The 18,113-nt window shown below is 40.7% G+C and overlaps 1 protein-coding gene across 1 annotated transcript in view; it reads left to right on the plus strand.

Annotated features, from left to right (window-relative positions):
- Positions 1-18,113, plus strand: part of LOC143973961 (guanine nucleotide-binding protein G(q) subunit alpha) — a 199,189-nt gene that overhangs the window by 157,591 nt on the left and 23,485 nt on the right. Inside the window, exons 4-5 of the mRNA XM_077474891.1 lie at positions 5,562-5,690; positions 13,734-13,863. Coding sequence (XP_077331017.1) covers positions 5,562-5,690; positions 13,734-13,863 — 259 coding nt within the window. The remainder of the gene's footprint in view (positions 1-5,561; positions 5,691-13,733; positions 13,864-18,113) is intronic.

Raw genomic sequence — 18,113 nt, forward strand, 5'->3', positions numbered from 1 at the left:
GTCAAATTGAAATCAAAGATGACAAGGGTTTGGTCCAAAAAAAAAAAGCCATAGGAAGTGATGTCACCAGAAGTGTAACCAAAATGGAAGAAACGCAACAAAGCTGCTGACAAAATGCCATGTTTCTTTAGGACAAAATTATAACACTGGTTTTAAGGGGCATGCACATAAATGTTGCACAATTACAATGCATATGAAAATAAGCATGCCTCTTATGTCAGTGACATGGAAAAGGTTTGCTTCAGAGTATGTTCCCCAAAAGGAGGTAATTCAAATAAACCTGCTGTATCACTAATCGCGATACATTTCAAAATTCTAAACTTAACAACATACCTGTACAGTAAATATATAAAGCAGTTCATGGTATGATATTTAGAAATTTTCCAAATTAGACCATATATGTATGTTATCTATTCACTCATATCAATTTTACAAACACAAAAGGTAAACCAAAATTTAAAGAATCTTTTACCCAGAAGGGGAAGTAGCACCTAGTTCATAAATCCACCTCCTCTCCTTCTGTAAGGACTTTCTGATCAAAATTACTGCCACTTTTTTCAGTTTGTAAGGTCCCCACCTGATATTCTATTTTAGTTTTCAAAGTTTACTAAGTGGGTATTCAAGCCTTATCCAAGTCCGGTAAGTCTTTCAGGTGACTCTTTGAGCTGTAGGCTACCAGCTAAATGAGTTGCCCCTCAGTTTCTATAGTCTCCCGAAGATACCTTTCGGTTATCTCTATGCTATTGTTCCTGCCATTTTATAATACTCTTTTTTCCTGAGTCTTTTACCAGGAAGGCATATAAAAGAAGCTCTTTGTTAAGTTAAAGGTTAAAAGGAAGTCCTTTCATTATCCTCTTCAGTTTTTGTGTTTCCGGAGGAGACACATAGGAACTTCAGTGGTGAAGACTCTGCCTCTTATATTTCTGTTTGTTCCAACTACCCCTTACCATTTTTAAGAGAAATAGGGGATCTTCTGCTGGCTTCCTGCCCTCCAGAACCCTCCACAGTACTAAGTAGTTGGATGTCTAGATCCCTTTCCATTGTTTGGGGAACACCATTAGCCAGGATAATCCCCTCTGATAGTGGCTTCCTCCATCCACTATGTTGATGACCATGGGCTTCTCTTTTGTTACCTGTTGTCCATTTTTTTTATTTACTAGTGGGAGGTGTACAGGCATCGTTGGGCCACAACCATGTGCACAGCAATTCTGGGCATCAGGTCTTTCTTAGCTTACTCTTCCCACTGCATTCCTCATAAAGGAAAATGTAAAGCAAAAGGGAGGGTGGTACTTCATTTCTGAGACATTTTGTATGAAAGTCCCTAAAAAAAAAAAAAAATGGTGAAGGATTCATCTCCCCAGGATATCAGTTTTGGTTCCACCAGCTCTGAAGTATTTACCTTCCTGCTTTTAAACTCCAGCTAGCACAACATGTTATATATAATTGAGCAAATATATATTTCATTGCACTTTGCACAGCAAGGCCTTGTGCTTTGACTTTCTCTGATAGTTGGACCGTACTGTGCATGGCTTATACGAGTTATGAGCTGGTGACATTGCTCACATTGAAGTTGATTGCTTTCAGATAATATTTTTTTCCAAAACTTTCCAGGTTTATGATATAAATGGAAAACTGTCCATGGATATTGGTGTCTGTTTAGTAAACTTTGATAAGCTGAGATCAGGATGATCTCTGCTTATCTCAGAGCATTGCAGGTTTAATATACCGAGATGAGTGCTGGAGAACTATTTTTTCTCTTCTCATCTCAGAACACAGAACGGCTGCATTGACTGCAACAGAAACGGCATGTTTAGTAAACAGAGATGCCACTTTTTCTCTGTGCTTCTCTTTCAAGTTCTCCTTTCTGGCTTCTCCAGCCCAGAGGTGGAGATATCAGGAGATCTCTGCCAGAGAATAGCTTCTTCCTTCTCCTGTGGCCAAAAATGAAAGTAAAAACTTTCTTAACTGCAGTGAAAAATACACCAACAGCAGGTTACAAATACAATAACTATACAATTACACACAGAGATTATATATATATATGTATATATATGTGTATATATGTGTGTGTGTGTATATATATATATATATATATATATATATATATATATATATATATATATATATATATATATATATATATATATATATATATATATATATATATATATATATGTGTGTATATATATATATATACACACACACACACACACACACACACACACACACACACACATATTTATATGTGTATATATATATACATACAGATATATATATATATATCTGTGTGTGTATATATTTATATTTGTGTGTGTGTATATATATTTTCAAAAAACTCACGGAACGGATCGTTCCTGGGATCAGAGTCACGGATTGGATCATTTTTCGGATCAGCAAATAATAATTGGCTGAGCATGACTGGGTATCGCTGAGTATGGCTGGGTATTACCGAGTATGGCTGGGTATGGCAGAGTATTGGCAGGGTATGGTAGAGTATTGGCAGGGTATGGCAGAGTATTGCAGAGTATTGGCAGGGTATGGCAGGGTATTGGCACGGTATGGCAGTATTGGCAGGGTATGGCAGAGGATTGGCAGAGTATTGGCATGGTATTGGCATGGTATTGGCAGAGTATTGACACGGTATTGGCAGAGTATTGACACGGTATTGGCAGAGTATTGACACGGTATTGGCAGAGTATTGGCACGTTACTGGCAGGGTATTGCAGAGTATTGGCAGGGTATTGGCACGGTATGGCAGTATTGGCAGGGTAAGGCAGAGTATTGGCACGGTATGGCAGAGTATTGGCAGAGTATTGGCACGTTATTGGCAGGGTATTGGCAGGGTATGGCAGTATTGGCAGGGTATGGCAGAGTATTGACTGGGTATGGCAGACTATTGGCAGAGTATTGGCAGGGTATTGGCAGGGTATGGCAGTATTGGCACGGTATTGGCAGAGTATTGGCACAGTATTGGCAGAGTATTGGCACGGTATTGGCAGAGTATTGGCACGTTATTGGCAGGGCATGGCAGGGCATTGCAGAGTATTGTCAGGGTATTGGCACGGTATAGCACTATTGGCAGGGTATGGCAGAGTATTGACAGGGTATGGCAGACTATTGGCACGGTATTGGCAGGGAATTGCAGAGTATTGGCAGAGTATGGAGGGATGACTGTGACTGCAATTGTTACAGAGCAGCGCTGTGGACACTACAGATCCAGCCCACAGCGCTGCTTCTATCCGATCTCTCCCCTCCACTTTACAGAAGGGAGAGAGGAACCGACGTTTGTTTACAAGTGATCGCTCCATCATTTGACAGAGTGATCAAATCGTAAACGGCTGATGGGTGCACCAAGATAGCTGCCACTCCAGAGCTAGGCCGAAGCCACGACCTTTCCTAAGGCCGAGACCGCAGATCGCAGCGTGTGCCGATCCGAACAGGGTGACCCATTCGAATCACGGATCAGTGACGATCTGTTGCACCCCTAATATATATATATATATATACATACATACACACACACACACACACACACACACACACACACACACATACACTCACACAGATATACACATATATATAGGCATATATATAAAGGCAGTGTTGTGGCTACAGAAGTACAACTGATGCTGTAATTTTGACAGCTGCGCAGATGATGCATCGCTGATAACGCAAGGTGGCTGTAAAATTCAGAGCATCAGATGAGTCCAGTACACACTGCGTTTGCATAAGTGTATATGTTAATACGCCGGTATTATTTATTTTTTATATTTATTATTATTATTATGTATTTATTTATTATTATTTTAATTGTTAATTTAATATTTTTAATATTAATTAATATTAATATAAATTAATTATATAATATTAATTAATTAATATTTTTATTGTTATGCTTTTTTAAAATTACTTTGAACTATTTAATATATATATTTATTGTTTTTATATGAATGGTGCATATCTGCATGACAAATAGGGTACTATCATTTCAGAATACACCATTCGCATAAATATGCACATATGTTATGTATTAATTAGAATGTTTTACAGTTATGGGGTGTCTGTTTATTGGGTAGGGGGATTATATCTTTATTATTAACTTAACCACTACAATACAGGGCACTTTCGCCCCCTTCCTTCCCAGCCCAATTTTCAGCTTTCAGCGCTCTAGCGCTTTCAGTGACAATTGTGCGGTCATGCTACACTGTACCCAAATGAAATTGTTATCATTTTGTTCGCACAAATAGAGCTTTATTTTGGTGTTATTTATTCACGACTCCGTTTTTTTTTTTTTTTGCGATATAAGCGCAAAAATAGCGGAAATTTGGAAAAAAAACAATATTTTCTTTTTTCTATTTGAAAAGAAATCCAATAAAATCAAATTTTGTCATAAATTTAAGCCAAAATGTATTCTGCTACATGTTTTTGGTAAAAAAAATTCCGTTAAGTGTATAATAATTGGTTTGTGTGATCACGGACATATGTACGCAAATGATCATGTACATATGTGTGCAGGTGATCACGTACATATGTGTGCAGATAATCATTGGGACATGTGATTTTAGTGGGACATATGTGGGGGACATGTTTTTATTATTAGGGACATGTGTTTTTATTATTTGGGGACATGTATGTTTTGGGGACATGTGTGTTTTGGGGACATGTGTGGGGACTGTGTTTGTACTGTGTGGTATGTTGTGTGTTTACACTACACTGATGATCAGTGAGTAAAAAGCTGTAAAAAGCAGCCCATACTCACTGATCATCAGCCGGCTGCAGCGTTCTGCTCTCCTCTCCTCAGCGGTGACTTCCGTGTGAGGAGAGGAGAGCCGATTGCCTAGCAACCGGCTGTTTGTTTACATCACATGACGGCCGTGATTGGACACGGCCGTCATGTGATCAGGAGGGCCAATCACAGAGCCCTCCTGCCGATCTGAGATGTGCCGTGTCCGGGTGACACGAGCACATCGGGATCGCGCCGCTGTGCGGGCGCGCGCGATCCCGCTACTCCTGAATGACGTTCCTGAACGTCCTATCAGGAGTAGACGGCTCCCACCCGGCCGTATATATGCATTGGCCGGGTGGGAAGTGGTTAATATGTGCAGTGTATGTGGAGTGCTTCGTATTTCACTTTGGGATTCTGATACTGAAATCTCCTGAGCTATTGTGAGATTACAGAAACAGAAGCCGTTCAGGGTTCTCAGAGCGTTTGTAGATCACTTCTATTCTCAGTGGGAGAAGTGATCTACATGATATATTAAACTGCCACATGGGTGAGAACAAATATCTCTGAGAAGAGCAGAGAACTCCAGAGATGTAAAATATCAAAATATACTAAACGGACACCATTGTGTTATTAATACATTATCCTTGAGCTGTGCACAATTATGATTCACATAATATCATGATGTAATGTAGCTAGGGATAACAAATGTTATTAGCCATTATTTTTCCCACATGCAACTTTTTCCTACTTTTTCCAATGTGTTTGTAGCCTGTAGCTTGTAAACTGTTTCACCGACATGTTTAATTGCCATCTGTTCTCTTGTATGCAATTACAGCTATCTTAATGACCTGGACCGTATAGCTTGTCACGGATATCTACCTACCCAACAAGATGTGCTCAGAGTCAGAGTGCCCACAACAGGAATTATTGAATATCCGTTCGATTTACAAAGTGTCATTTTCAGGTAGAGAGTGATTGAATGTTACTACTAATGACTTGCATACTGTAACCACAGATCGATTTTTGCCACAAATGATACCAAAAATCCTCTCTCCCTATCAGCCAAGTAGGGCCCTGTGTATTCTTTTTCTTACTATGGTCAAAAGTCATCAAGCCTGCAATTTCAGAATTCCCAGCTACAGTCAGGCCAAAACAGTACATATGCACAGTACAACCTTAAAGTATATTTCGACCATCTGCTTTGTTAGGGGGAGGGTTACTATAGTTAAATTAGAACCAAAGGCAATTTTTTCTTCATGTTGGATAGAGTAATGGCTGGAAATGCAAGGCGTTCGGGAGGAGGTCTCTGTACTAACTATGCATTGAGCAATTTTGCTGTGGAGGACTGACCCCACCACCAGAACCCACCGGTCAGCACTTGTGGCCCATTCTACAGAAGCCAGACAGGCTGCCATAAACTAGGGCTGAATTTCAGTTGGTTTCTGTTAAAACAGATGATATTCGGCCCGTGTGTGTGTGCTTTAGGGAGGGGTATAACCTGACAAGTTCTTTTACAATCTGTGTCCCATTGGCCCCATGGCTGAAAACAGACATGAGAATAATTCCCTCTGAAGTGAGGGAATCCCTAGTTGTCACCAGATTTAATGTCATCTTTGACAAATGTTGCCTCTACTCCTTTTCGGGGGAGACAAAATGTAGGACTTTCAATTTCAGTCTTGCTGATAACAGTAAAAAGGACAAGTAAAGAGGGTGAATCTCCCTAATGGGGGCACAAACAGCATTAAATACCTGACAGGTGTTCTAATCCCTCTTCACTCTATCCAAAACTAAAAAAAGATTGCCTTTAGTTATACTTTAACCCTGTCTGTTCTGTACTGACAGATCTTCAGTTGGAATCAGATATGAATACTGTACTTACAAAGGGCTAAAAACTGTGGGGACAAAAATGCTATGAGATTCTCTAGAAAGGCTTGTAATCTGACATGAGGCCTTTACGTCAAACAGTAAAAATTTAAAAAAAATAAAAAGATATACTGTGCGAATGGGAATACAACTTTTGGGAATCCAATTTGCTTTGTAAAAGTTCCCAGAGAGGACCCTATCCCCTTCTTCCTTGTCATCCTCCTTCAATTGCAAAATTTTCTTTTTAACTCTGTCACCACCTGTAACATGATCTGTGAACATACATACATACATACATACATACATACATACACACACAGCGTATAGTCAGCAGATCATGTCGTTTTGGAATGTTGTCAATGCTGGTTTGCCTTGCTATGATTTATTTTTTTCTCAGCTTTAGCAGCTTTTTCTATCACATTTTTAAAACAAATCTTTTTTCGGTTCTCATAGTAAAATGCGAAAACTACCCTTTTTTTTTTTTTTTTTTTTTCATGTCGCTTACGGTGGAAGTTATTTTGGCCTTTAATGCTAGTGCATACTGTTACTAACTCGGCATTTCACACTTGTTACATGTTGCACCCATACCATAGTTAGAATGTAATGTGTAACATGGTACAAATAGGACAGCCTGCCAACAAATTTGGCTGGGGGTGCTTGTGAAATCATTATTGATCTTTAGACTTTGCCCACAAATAGGAAAACTGGCATTATTGACCCCCTGTCCTGCAACCATAGGTTGATGGGGATCTGGGGGGGGGGGTGATTATGTGGGGAAAGCCTTCCCTGCCATTGAAAACACAGTGATTACTGCTAGTGGCTTTACATTTATCACTAAATTGAACTTGAAATACCAAGTTCACCTTGCTTGTGAAGAAATAAAGAGTAGAAAAATATGACTGCTTTACTAAGATAAAAAACATACAAAGTGAAAGTGGTTTAAAACATGTCTCAGTGACCAACCATATAATCCGGGGTTCAAACTGAACCTACCGGATCAGGTTGAGGAGTTGTGACTAGTTCCTACGGCTTGAATAACAAACCCCATGGGAAATACCCATGTATGTGCATGCATGATCATTTTCATCATATATCAAATAGTAACATATATAGGGTTGGGTAAGGTCAAACCAGAGTGGGACACTTCAACTCCAATGCTCAGAAGATGTATTAAAAAAAAGTATACATGTGCTTGATATATATATATATATATATATATGTGTATGTGTATATATATTTTATATATGTGTGTGTTTTATGTTGGGTAGGTGCTAGGGCTGCAAAGGCACTCAAAACCCACATATGCCAAAAGAGCTATGATAAGTATAGGCATAAGAGCATTTCTTGGAAATCACAGGGGGCTGTGTACTGAGAACAGCAACATTCCGAGTTCATTACATGTCACCCACAAAGCCTGCCCCGGACAGCCGGATCCCGGGAAACTCCTGTTCCTGTCTTAACCTTGCTTGTGTTTTGAGTGTTAGGTCTTTTACCCCTGATGCTATGTTTGTTAACCTCTTCAGCCCCGGAAGGTTTTACGCCCTTCATGACCAGGCCATTTTTTGTGCATGGCACTTCGTTACATTAACTGACAAGTGTGCGGTCGTGGCACTGTACCCAAATAAAAATTTGATGTCCTTTTTTCCCACAAATAGAGCTTTCTTGTGGTTGTATTTAATCACCTCTGTAGTTTTTATTTTTTGTGCTATAAACAAAGACTGACCATTTTGAAAAAAAAAAACAATAATTTTTACTTTATGCTATAAAACATATCCAATAAAAATGTAAAAAAATCAAATTTATTGATCAATTTAGGCCAATATGTGTTCTGCTACATATTTTTGGTTAAAAAAAAAAATCCCAATAAGCGTATATTGATTGGTTTGCGCAAAAGTTATAGCACCTATAAACTATGGGATAGATTTATGGAATTTTTATTTTTTACTAGTAATGGCGACAATCAGTGTTTTTTAGCGGGACTGAGGCATTGTGGCGGACAAATCTGACACTAAGGGACACTTTTTGAGGACATACAGTGCTGCTAAAAAAAAAAAAAAAAAAATGCACTCAATGTGCTAATGACACTGGCAGGAAAGGGGTTAACATCAGGGGCGATCAAAGGGTTAAATGTGTAGATACATGTTGATATGTAGCACACAGCCCAAAAAGGGTAATTTGTTATGTAAACTTGTTGTTTGCTGCGTTTGTGTTCAATAAAAGCTTGTAATACACATGTTCTAATCTTCACACACACATCTAAATCAAGGTGTTCTAAGTACTACTGGATAATTCTATGCAAGTTTTGCCAACTTGACATTTGCTTGATAAGGCATTAAACCCAACACCAAAAATGTAGTATGTGACAGCTTAGGTGTGGTGGCATCGTTAGTTTTCTTTGTCTTTTTTTCCCCTCTCATTTTACCTGGTGAGCTGGCTAGTAGCACATCTCCTCTATTGCTGATGCATAGCTCTGGAGCAATGAGCAGAGGGGCACAGCAGACTGCAGCATTGTCAGTCTGAGGGAAGGGTAGTGTTAAATGTGTTAGCAAATTTAAACACACTAACAAATTGAAGCCAAACTCCAGCTCACACTTTATAATCGGTTGCAGCAAACAGTTTTTTCCTTTTGGGGATAAAGGTTTTGCATAAATAAATAAGAGGACCAACGTAATCACCCCTGCCAGTGTTAAGTGGTTTGCCTCCTCCATGTAAACTGATACATTCTGTTGGAGAGCTTGTGCTTTTGAAAAACAACATGCTTGCTAGATCACCTGATGAAAATAGAAGAAGGCAAGCCTAAAAAAGAAAGGTAATGCAGCCATCACATCTAAGAATTGATAGGCAGCAGTATGTTTGATTTTGGGTTTAATACTGCTTTAAGTAGTTGAAAATTTTTGGACAGTGTCACCCAGATTAGTACAGATAGTGTTTAAAGTGACTGTATTGTTGCTATTTCAACACTTGCCTACCACCATAAAGCAGTTTTACTGCTATGTGATCTTGCACTTCCTTCCGCTGTGATTATACACATTGGGAGATGATCAACGGGTCCCGTGGACCTGATCACCTGCAAATCGTTAGACAGACTGGGATTCTGCCTGTGTACCAATGTAAACCAGGCAAATTGCCATTCTGTCAGTGAGGAAGGCATGTATCCTATGTTTATGCAAAGCAGGGACATGGATCCATGTCTTCCCCTAGTAAAAGCACCTCCTACACTAGCTAGGCAAACAAGTTAACCCTTTGATTGGCCCTGCTGTTAACCCCTTCCCAGCCAGTGTCATTAGTACAATGACTGCATATTTTAAGCACTGAAAACTGTATTTGTGTCACTGGTCTCCAAAAAAAGTGTCAGTGTCCGATTTGTCAGCCGCAATATCGCAGTCCCTCTACAAGTTGCTGATCACCGCCATTACTAGTAATAAATAAATAAAAATTCCACAGTTTGTAGATGCTATAACTTTTGCTCAAACCAAGCAATATATGCTTATTGGGATTTTTTTTTCCTACCAAAAATATGTAACAGAATACACATTGTCCTAAATTGATGAAGAAATTAGATTTATTTTTTTATTTTTTTTATTGGATATGTTTTATAGCAGAAAGTAAAAAATATTTACTTATATATTTTTTGAAGGTCGTTTTTTTTCTTCTAGCACAAACAATAAAAAAACGCAGAGGTAGGTAGGCTTTATCCCTGGCCGCGAAGCTTGCGACAACACCCTAAAAGCCATCAGCGTTCATCATTGGCTGACCTCATCTAACACACCAGGTTTTCTTCTTTCCCTCGATGCGGAGAAGGAGTTTGACAGAGTGGCCTGGGACTTCATGACAGAAGTCCTTTGAAAAATGGGCTTTCGAGACCGTATGCTTCAATACATTCTAGCGCTATGTTCGCCCCCCAACTGCGAGAATTAAGGTCAACGGTCACCTGTCGGATGCCTTCTCCTGTCGAACGGGACTTGACAAGGATGTCCCTTATCTCCCATTATCTTTATACTCACTCTGGAACCCATGCTACATAGGCTCAGATCCAACCCACCTATTAAAGGAGTCACAATCAAAGACAATCGGTACAAACTGGCCACATATGCAGATGACATCCTTCTGTTCCTCACAGACCCCATAATCGCAATCCCTAATCTCCTACAGGACTTCTCCCTATTCAAACCCCTTTCTAATCTCCAAATTAATTTTGCGAAGTCTAAGGCCCTTAATATTTCTTTATCCAACTCCTTAAAGACCCAATCCCGGCCAATTTCCTTTTTGGTTGGGAACCGCTGGCCATTACCTACTTAGGCATCCAATAGCCGGTTAAACTGGAAGACTTATACTCCAGAAATTTTTTGCCCATTCTTAAGACTATACAAAATGATCTCCAAATATGGAATAGGAGCACTTTTTCATGGTTTGGGAGGGCAGCTGTCCTGAAAATGAACGTTCTACCCAGACTGCTGTACTTGTTACAGACAATACCCATCAAGCCTCCCCCATCTTTTTTTGCCTACTACAAAAAAATTATGTTTAAAATTTATCTGCTCCGACAAACCCCCGCGTATACGCTGGGAGAAATTGGTGACATCAAAACTGAAAGGAGAAATTGGACTCCCAGATGCACAAAAGTACTACTGGGTGTGCCATATGGCCACAATTGTAGACTGGCACCTCCATGACACACTAAAGGCATGGATTGGCTTGGAGGAGGCGTTCTCCTCTCCAATCTCCCACCTCCATGGGTTAGCTCCCTCGAGACCCCTAATCACCCCAACCTTAAACATTTTCCCGAAATGTCTGCAACAAGCTGAAAGTCGCATCCTCGCCCGGCCTGCTAACCCCTCTAGACCGTAACCCAAACTTCCCACGGAGTATTCCAGCCCTTCGTGTAGAGAACGGGGCCATGTAGTAAGAGCTGGGTCCTTTTTTTGGCAAAGGGAAGATAATCCCCTTCCAATCCCTCCCTTCCAAGTTTCCAGACTTGATTATCCCTTTCTTTAACTTCCTACAGATCAGACACTTCCTGACCAGGTCCTCCCAATCTACCCATTGGGACAGAGCTTTAACGCCTTTCGAAGCTCTATGCACTAGTTCTAATCCTCTACAGCATGTTATTTCAAATATATATCCCCCTACTATTCGCCAAAACCTCTACAACACAGGATATTGCCTGTCGAAAATGGCAAACCGACTTACAAACCGACCTGACTCAATCTGACTGGAATCATATCCTTACCCACATACACAAAGGGTCCCTAAATGTCTCCACACAGGAAAACGGGTACGAACTTTTCTCTAGCTGGTATAGAACCCCCGATAAAATCCACAAATTTCACCCCAGTGTCCCACCACTATGCTGGAGGTGCAACAACGCCCGCGGTTCATTGATACACATTTGGTGGGAATGCCCCCTCATCCAACCCTATTGGACAGAGATACACCGTCTTATATCACAAATCGCCACCTATACACCGGATTTTACACCAGTCCAATACTTACTTCATCACACCACCATCCCCCAAACGGCTTACAAAAAATCCCTCACCCTACACATGATTAACGCGGCTAAACTTTGCATACCCACTCACTGGATGACTTCTTCCCTTCCCTCCATCCCCGAATGGCTCCACAGGGTGGGTAAGATAGCCGAAATGGAAGACCTCATACATCAGGCAAGAGACACCCCTACCAAATTCTACACCATCTGGGCTTGCTGGATTCGCTACAGAAACTCAGCGGCCTACCGCAACCTCATATCTACTCCCTTATGACCTGACCTGAGGGGAACACCCGGCCATTCAATGCGTAAGCCAGCTACTTTCTTAGGGACATACCCCCATACCCCCCCCCCCCCCCCGACCCTCCTCCCCAATACCTACCCCCCCTATATATACCTAAGGACCTTAAGGATAGAACCCCTGTATACAACTACTATACCATCCGCAGAGGCTAAAGTCTGGCCAAGGATGCAATAGCTGAAACACCCTGCTGATAAATCCAGGCAATTTTGAGACGGGTATAATAGGGTACAAAACTAGCTAGTAATCCTCCCACTCAATCACAGTAAGATCCCGACCGGGGTGCTTGAGTGCAGCGGCCAGTTACCTGATCTCTCCGATCACCAAGAACGGTAAAAGAATGAGTCCTTTCCACGATTGTACTACACCACTTCAACTGAATGTCTTTTAGTTGTTATATTTGTGACGACCGAGTTCCATATACCATGATGTGATTATTCTTCTATTGCTCACAAGCTTCACATTATGCTTTATTATATCTCCCAATTGTCTTTGACTCCGTTTCATTCTATTCTGGTATGTAATGTTATCACATTCAATGTTTTACTGTCTGTACCTTGTAAACTCATTAATAAAAACTTTGACAAAAAAAAAAAAACGTAGAGGTGATCAATTGCCACCAAATGAAAGCTATATTTGTGGGGGGGAGGGATAAAAATTTATTTGGTTAGTGTCACACGGCCGCACAATTGTCAGTTAAAATGGCCTGGTCATGAAGGATAAATCTTCCGGAGCTGAAGTGGTTAAAGAAGGTAACAAGGAGTCATCCCAGCAAAGAAAAGCATACATAAATACTTGGTCTTTCTGCGCTGCTGAGCTCCTCTGTCTCCAAGAGATAAGCTTGCTAAAATAAACCTCAGTATTCCTCGCTTCCGGGTGTGTTAGATGCCTGGTTCCCTGGGTTCTGTTGTTCCATCCACAAACCCTTACATCACCACTGAGTCCTGAAACCATACAAAGCGGTGGGGGACAAGGTATCTGACACTTTTGTAAGTATAAAATGCTGACCTTTTTTTTTTTTTTTTTTTTTTTCTGGATACCTTTTTTATTAGGATGAGTGCACTTGTTTAGAGCACTTACTTTTTCATGCGTGGAATTTCACATTCTGTTATCTTTCACACAAAGAAATGTTTCCTCTTCTAGGTTCTATTCACTTCTAATTAGAAATGAGAACAGCGTTTAGGCCAATTTAACATAAAAGGGCCGGATACTATTGAAACAGGGATACTTTTCACAGTACTGTATGTGAATGCTGGCGTTTTCAAAGCTAAAACTACACAGGCCTTTTTTTGGGTATATTGTTATGGTGTGTACCTGTTGCTTTCCTAAATCAGCTAATCCTGTTGTTACAGAATGGTCGATGTAGGAGGCCAGCGATCAGAGAGGAGGAAATGGATACACTGCTTTGAAAATGTGACTTCCATAATGTTCCTTGTAGCACTTAGTGAATATGATCAGGTCCTGGTGGAGTCCGACAATGAGGTAAACGTATTTGTTTATTTTCCACATCAAAGCAGAATCCTATTTTTTATCACATTTTAGAGTGGGGAAGTGTTAGAATCTTCTTTTAGAATTGTGTTACCCGTGTCACCTATAGCAAAAGTTCAGTTGTTTTTTTTTGGTTTTCTTTTTCTATGAGTTTCAGACAGGACTGGTAATCCCACAAATATTCATACTTTGACAAATAGGGACATTGTGCATGCCAGCGAACTGTGATCACTTTCAGATATAACATAATGATCACATGCAGGCTTTCCCACCCCTCCTTTTTCTTTCTTAACCCCTGATATGCAGAACTTGGAGCAGTGGAAGGGTGAACAGGAGGGGACTTTTGGTTTCAGGGTGAAAATCCACCTTAAATGATAAGTTCATCTTTTTGTAAAAAAAAAATAATAATAATAAATGCACATCCTTTTTGCAGGTAAAAAAAGTGCATTTATTTTTTAATAGGAGTCTGCAAAGCATTGCACCCACGATCATCATGGGTGCAAAGCAGGACTCAATAAAACAAATCTGTCATCTGTCAACCACTTGACATATGAAGCTTCAATAAAAAGGATTATTGGAAGTACAGCCATCTGTTATCATTTCCTTATGCAGTGCAGGGCTCTTGCAGACTGTCAATGTAAGCTGTCTGCTCGTACCACGTACGGGCAGGCAGTTACACATGGACAGGACGCATCCACAAACTACTTGGAGCACTCAACAGCGTTCTGGCAGTTTATTGAGAACTATAAGTCAACAGCCACAAAGGCTGTGTCGGTACATATAGTTGTCCCATTCACAGAACTCAATGAATGACATGGCCGGGTCCCCTCCCCCCTTGTCACAGCGGTAGGGCTGCTGCAACAGTAACATATTGCCCTGAATACGGATGTAACATGTTGCAAAAGGTGACCACCTCCTTTAATGAACAAAACTAGACTTTCAGACTGCAGATGTTGCTTCAAACTGAAGAGTGCAGTGTTTAATTATAGAATTGTCAGATAGTTACCATAGTTAAATAACCATTTTGCCCATTTATTTTATTTTTATTTTTTTCAGCCAGTAACCTAAAAAATTAAATATTTTTAATAAATCATGTATAAAAAAAAAAGTATGTTCTTAATACTATTTAATAGAAATTAGGCCATTTAGTCAGTTTTAGTCAGACTGAGGCATACTGATGCTGATAAACTTGGCCTGGGCATGTGAGCATCAAAGGCCCCTGGGGAAAAAAAAATAGTTCAAGAATACTTCTTGGGACTACCGTATATACTCGAGTATAGGCCGACCCGAATATAAGCCGAGGCCCCCAATTTACCCCCAAAAAAACTGGCAAACTTATTGACTCGTGTATAAGCCGAGGGTGAGACATGCCTGTCCATCCCTGTGTGTGTGTCCGTCCCTGTGTGTCCGTCCATCCCTGTGTGTCCGTCCGTCCCTGTGTGTCCATCCATCCCTGTGTGTCCGTCCATCCCTGTGTGTCCGTCCATCCCTGTGTGTCCGTCCATCCCTGTGTGTGTGTGTGTCCATCCATCCATCCATCCCTGTGTGTGTGTGTGTCCATCCATCCATCCATCCCTGTGTGTGTGTGTGTCCATCCATCCATCCATCCCTGTGTGTGTGTGTGTCCATCCATCCATCCATCCCTGTGTGTGTGTGTCTCCATCCATCCATCCATCCCTGTGTGTGTGTGTCTCCATCCATCCATCCCTGTGTGTGTGTGTCTCCATCCATCCATCCCTGTGTGTGTGTGTGTGTGTGTGTGTGTGTGTGTGTGTGTGTCCAGCCTACCTGTGTCCCGAGCCTCCGTCCCGTGCCTTGCCTCCGTCCCGTGTCGTGCCTTGCCTCCGTCCCGTGCCGTGCCTTGCCTCCGTCCCGTCCCGTGCCTTGCCAGGATTGCCGCTCTTCGTCGGCGCCTCGGCGGCCATACTACAATTCGAAAGCCGCGCCTCCGCCTCCGCCTGTGATAGGCGGAACACTGAATTTCCCAGCAGCCTGTGTTCCGCCTATCACGGACATCGTCTCATCCTCGTCCGTAGTACGAGGATGAGACGATGTGCGTGATAGGCGGAACACAGGCTGCTGGGAAATTCAGTGTTCCGCCTATCACAGGCGGAGGCGGAGGCGCGGCTTTCAAATTGTAGTATGTCCGCCGTCTGTCTGCTCGATACGCTGATCGAGCAGTCAGACGGCGATGACTCGAGTATAAGCCGAGGGGGGCACTTTCAGCCTCAAAAAAGAGGCTGAAAATCTCGGCTTATACTCGAGTATATACGGTATATAGTTTTTTTTTTCTGTCAAGTCTTTACAATTGTGTAAATAGTACCACCTGTACAACACACATAAGATACATATTAATGCATTCTGCTGCACACTCAAAGCACAGATAAGGCATTTAAAACACACTGTAACCCAAAGGAAAAACACATCTCTAAAATGTTGTATTTTATATTGAAGCTTAACCACTTTTCTGCTAGGGCAATAGTTTAATCTTTCACATACATGTTGGAAACTGAATTAATTGTTGGAAAATTATTTAAAACGCCAAACAATTAAATATTTTCTGAAAGCAGATGTCCTGTAGATTGAAATAGTGATGGTTGCAATTTTTTTTGGCCTGATATTTGCACAACTGCTCATAAGATTCATATTTTTAGGAAAATATACACTAAAATTAAATTTGGTGCGATCAAACATTCTATAATACCCATTTTTGATAAAACACAAAAAGATGTGGTTTTCCTAAGTAAATAGATGCCAAATACTTCAAGCCTTAAAATTGCCCTTGCCTACGGAATCGCAAAAAAAAAAAGTTACCCAAAATCATCCATAGGAAACAGTTTAAAGATCTTTTCTGGTTTTCACTTTAAAGTTAACCATACACTATTGCCTTAGTTAGACCTGTTACTCTTACTCCAATTTTCACAGTGACACCCCACTTTTATGATGTAATTTAGTTTATACAAGCATGCCCTATGCAAGCATTTGCATTCAGGGGCTTGCTTATGAATTTTTTTATTTTATTCATTTTAATACTATTTTTTCATTTAACTTTATTGTGTTTATAAGCGGCCTAACAAGCCCCATATGTGCTAGCATGGGTAAATGACAGGTCCTTTTTATGGAGACATTAAGGTTCTATTAGATCCCCAATATCTCCCTTGCCCTCCACTGCGGCTAATATAGTGTAAGAACTGAATGCAACATTTAAAACTATTAATGATTAGCTTTACCCACTTGCCCACTGGGCACTTAAACCCCCTTCCTAACCAGGCCAATTTTCACCTTTCAGTGCTCACATTTTGAATGACAATTAGTCAGTCATGCAACACTGTACCTATATGAAATGTTTGTCCTTTTTTTACACACACATAAAGCTTCCTTTTGGTGATATTTAATCACTACTGGCTATAAATGAAAAAAGACCGATCATTTTTGTAAAAAAAAAAAAAAAATGAATTTTTCTTATTTTCTGTTATAACATTTTGCAAATTAGTAATTTTTCTCCATACATTTGGCCAAAATGTATACTGCTACATATCTTTGGTAAAAATAACCAAAATTTGTGTATATTATTTGGTCTGTGTGAAGGTCATAGAGTACAAACATTGGTGCTAATCATTGAAAATTGATGACACCTGGTGTATTGACGGTCTATCTAATTTCTTGAGACACTAACAAGCCAGGAAAGTACAAATACCCCCCCAAATTACCCCTTTTTGAAAAGTAGACATTCCAAGGTATCTAGTAATAGGCATGGTGCGTTTTTTTTACGTGATTTTTTTCCCACAATTCTTTGCAAAATAAATATTTTTTTTCCCCCACAAAATTGTCATTAACGGCTATTTCTCTCACATGGCATGTGCATGCAACAAATGACACTCGAAAATACATTCTGCTGCTCCTCCCGAGTATGGCAATACCACAGGTGTGAGACTTACACAGCCTGGCCACAAAGATGCCCAACATGCAAGTAACACCTTCTGGATCCACTGATAGGGTGACACTGATGTGCACTCGCTTATGGGCACTGATGTGCACTATTGGGCATTTTAGTGGCACTGTAGGGCACAGATGAGCATTGATGGGGCACCGTAGTCGCACTGATAGCACAGGTGAGCACTGTAGTGGCCTTGGTGGCACCTTAGTGGCACAGATGAGCACTGTAGAGCATTGCAGTGGCACTGATGCAAAGATGAGCACTGATGTGGCACGAATGGGCACTGTAGTGGCACAGGTGGCACTGA

The sequence above is a fragment of the Lithobates pipiens genome, unplaced genomic scaffold (genome assembly GCF_037356315.1).
Source record: "Lithobates pipiens isolate NorthernLeopardFrog02 unplaced genomic scaffold, aLitPip1_a1.2 Scaffold_13, whole genome shotgun sequence".
In the NCBI taxonomy this organism is placed as follows: domain Eukaryota; kingdom Metazoa; phylum Chordata; class Amphibia; order Anura; family Ranidae; genus Lithobates; species Lithobates pipiens.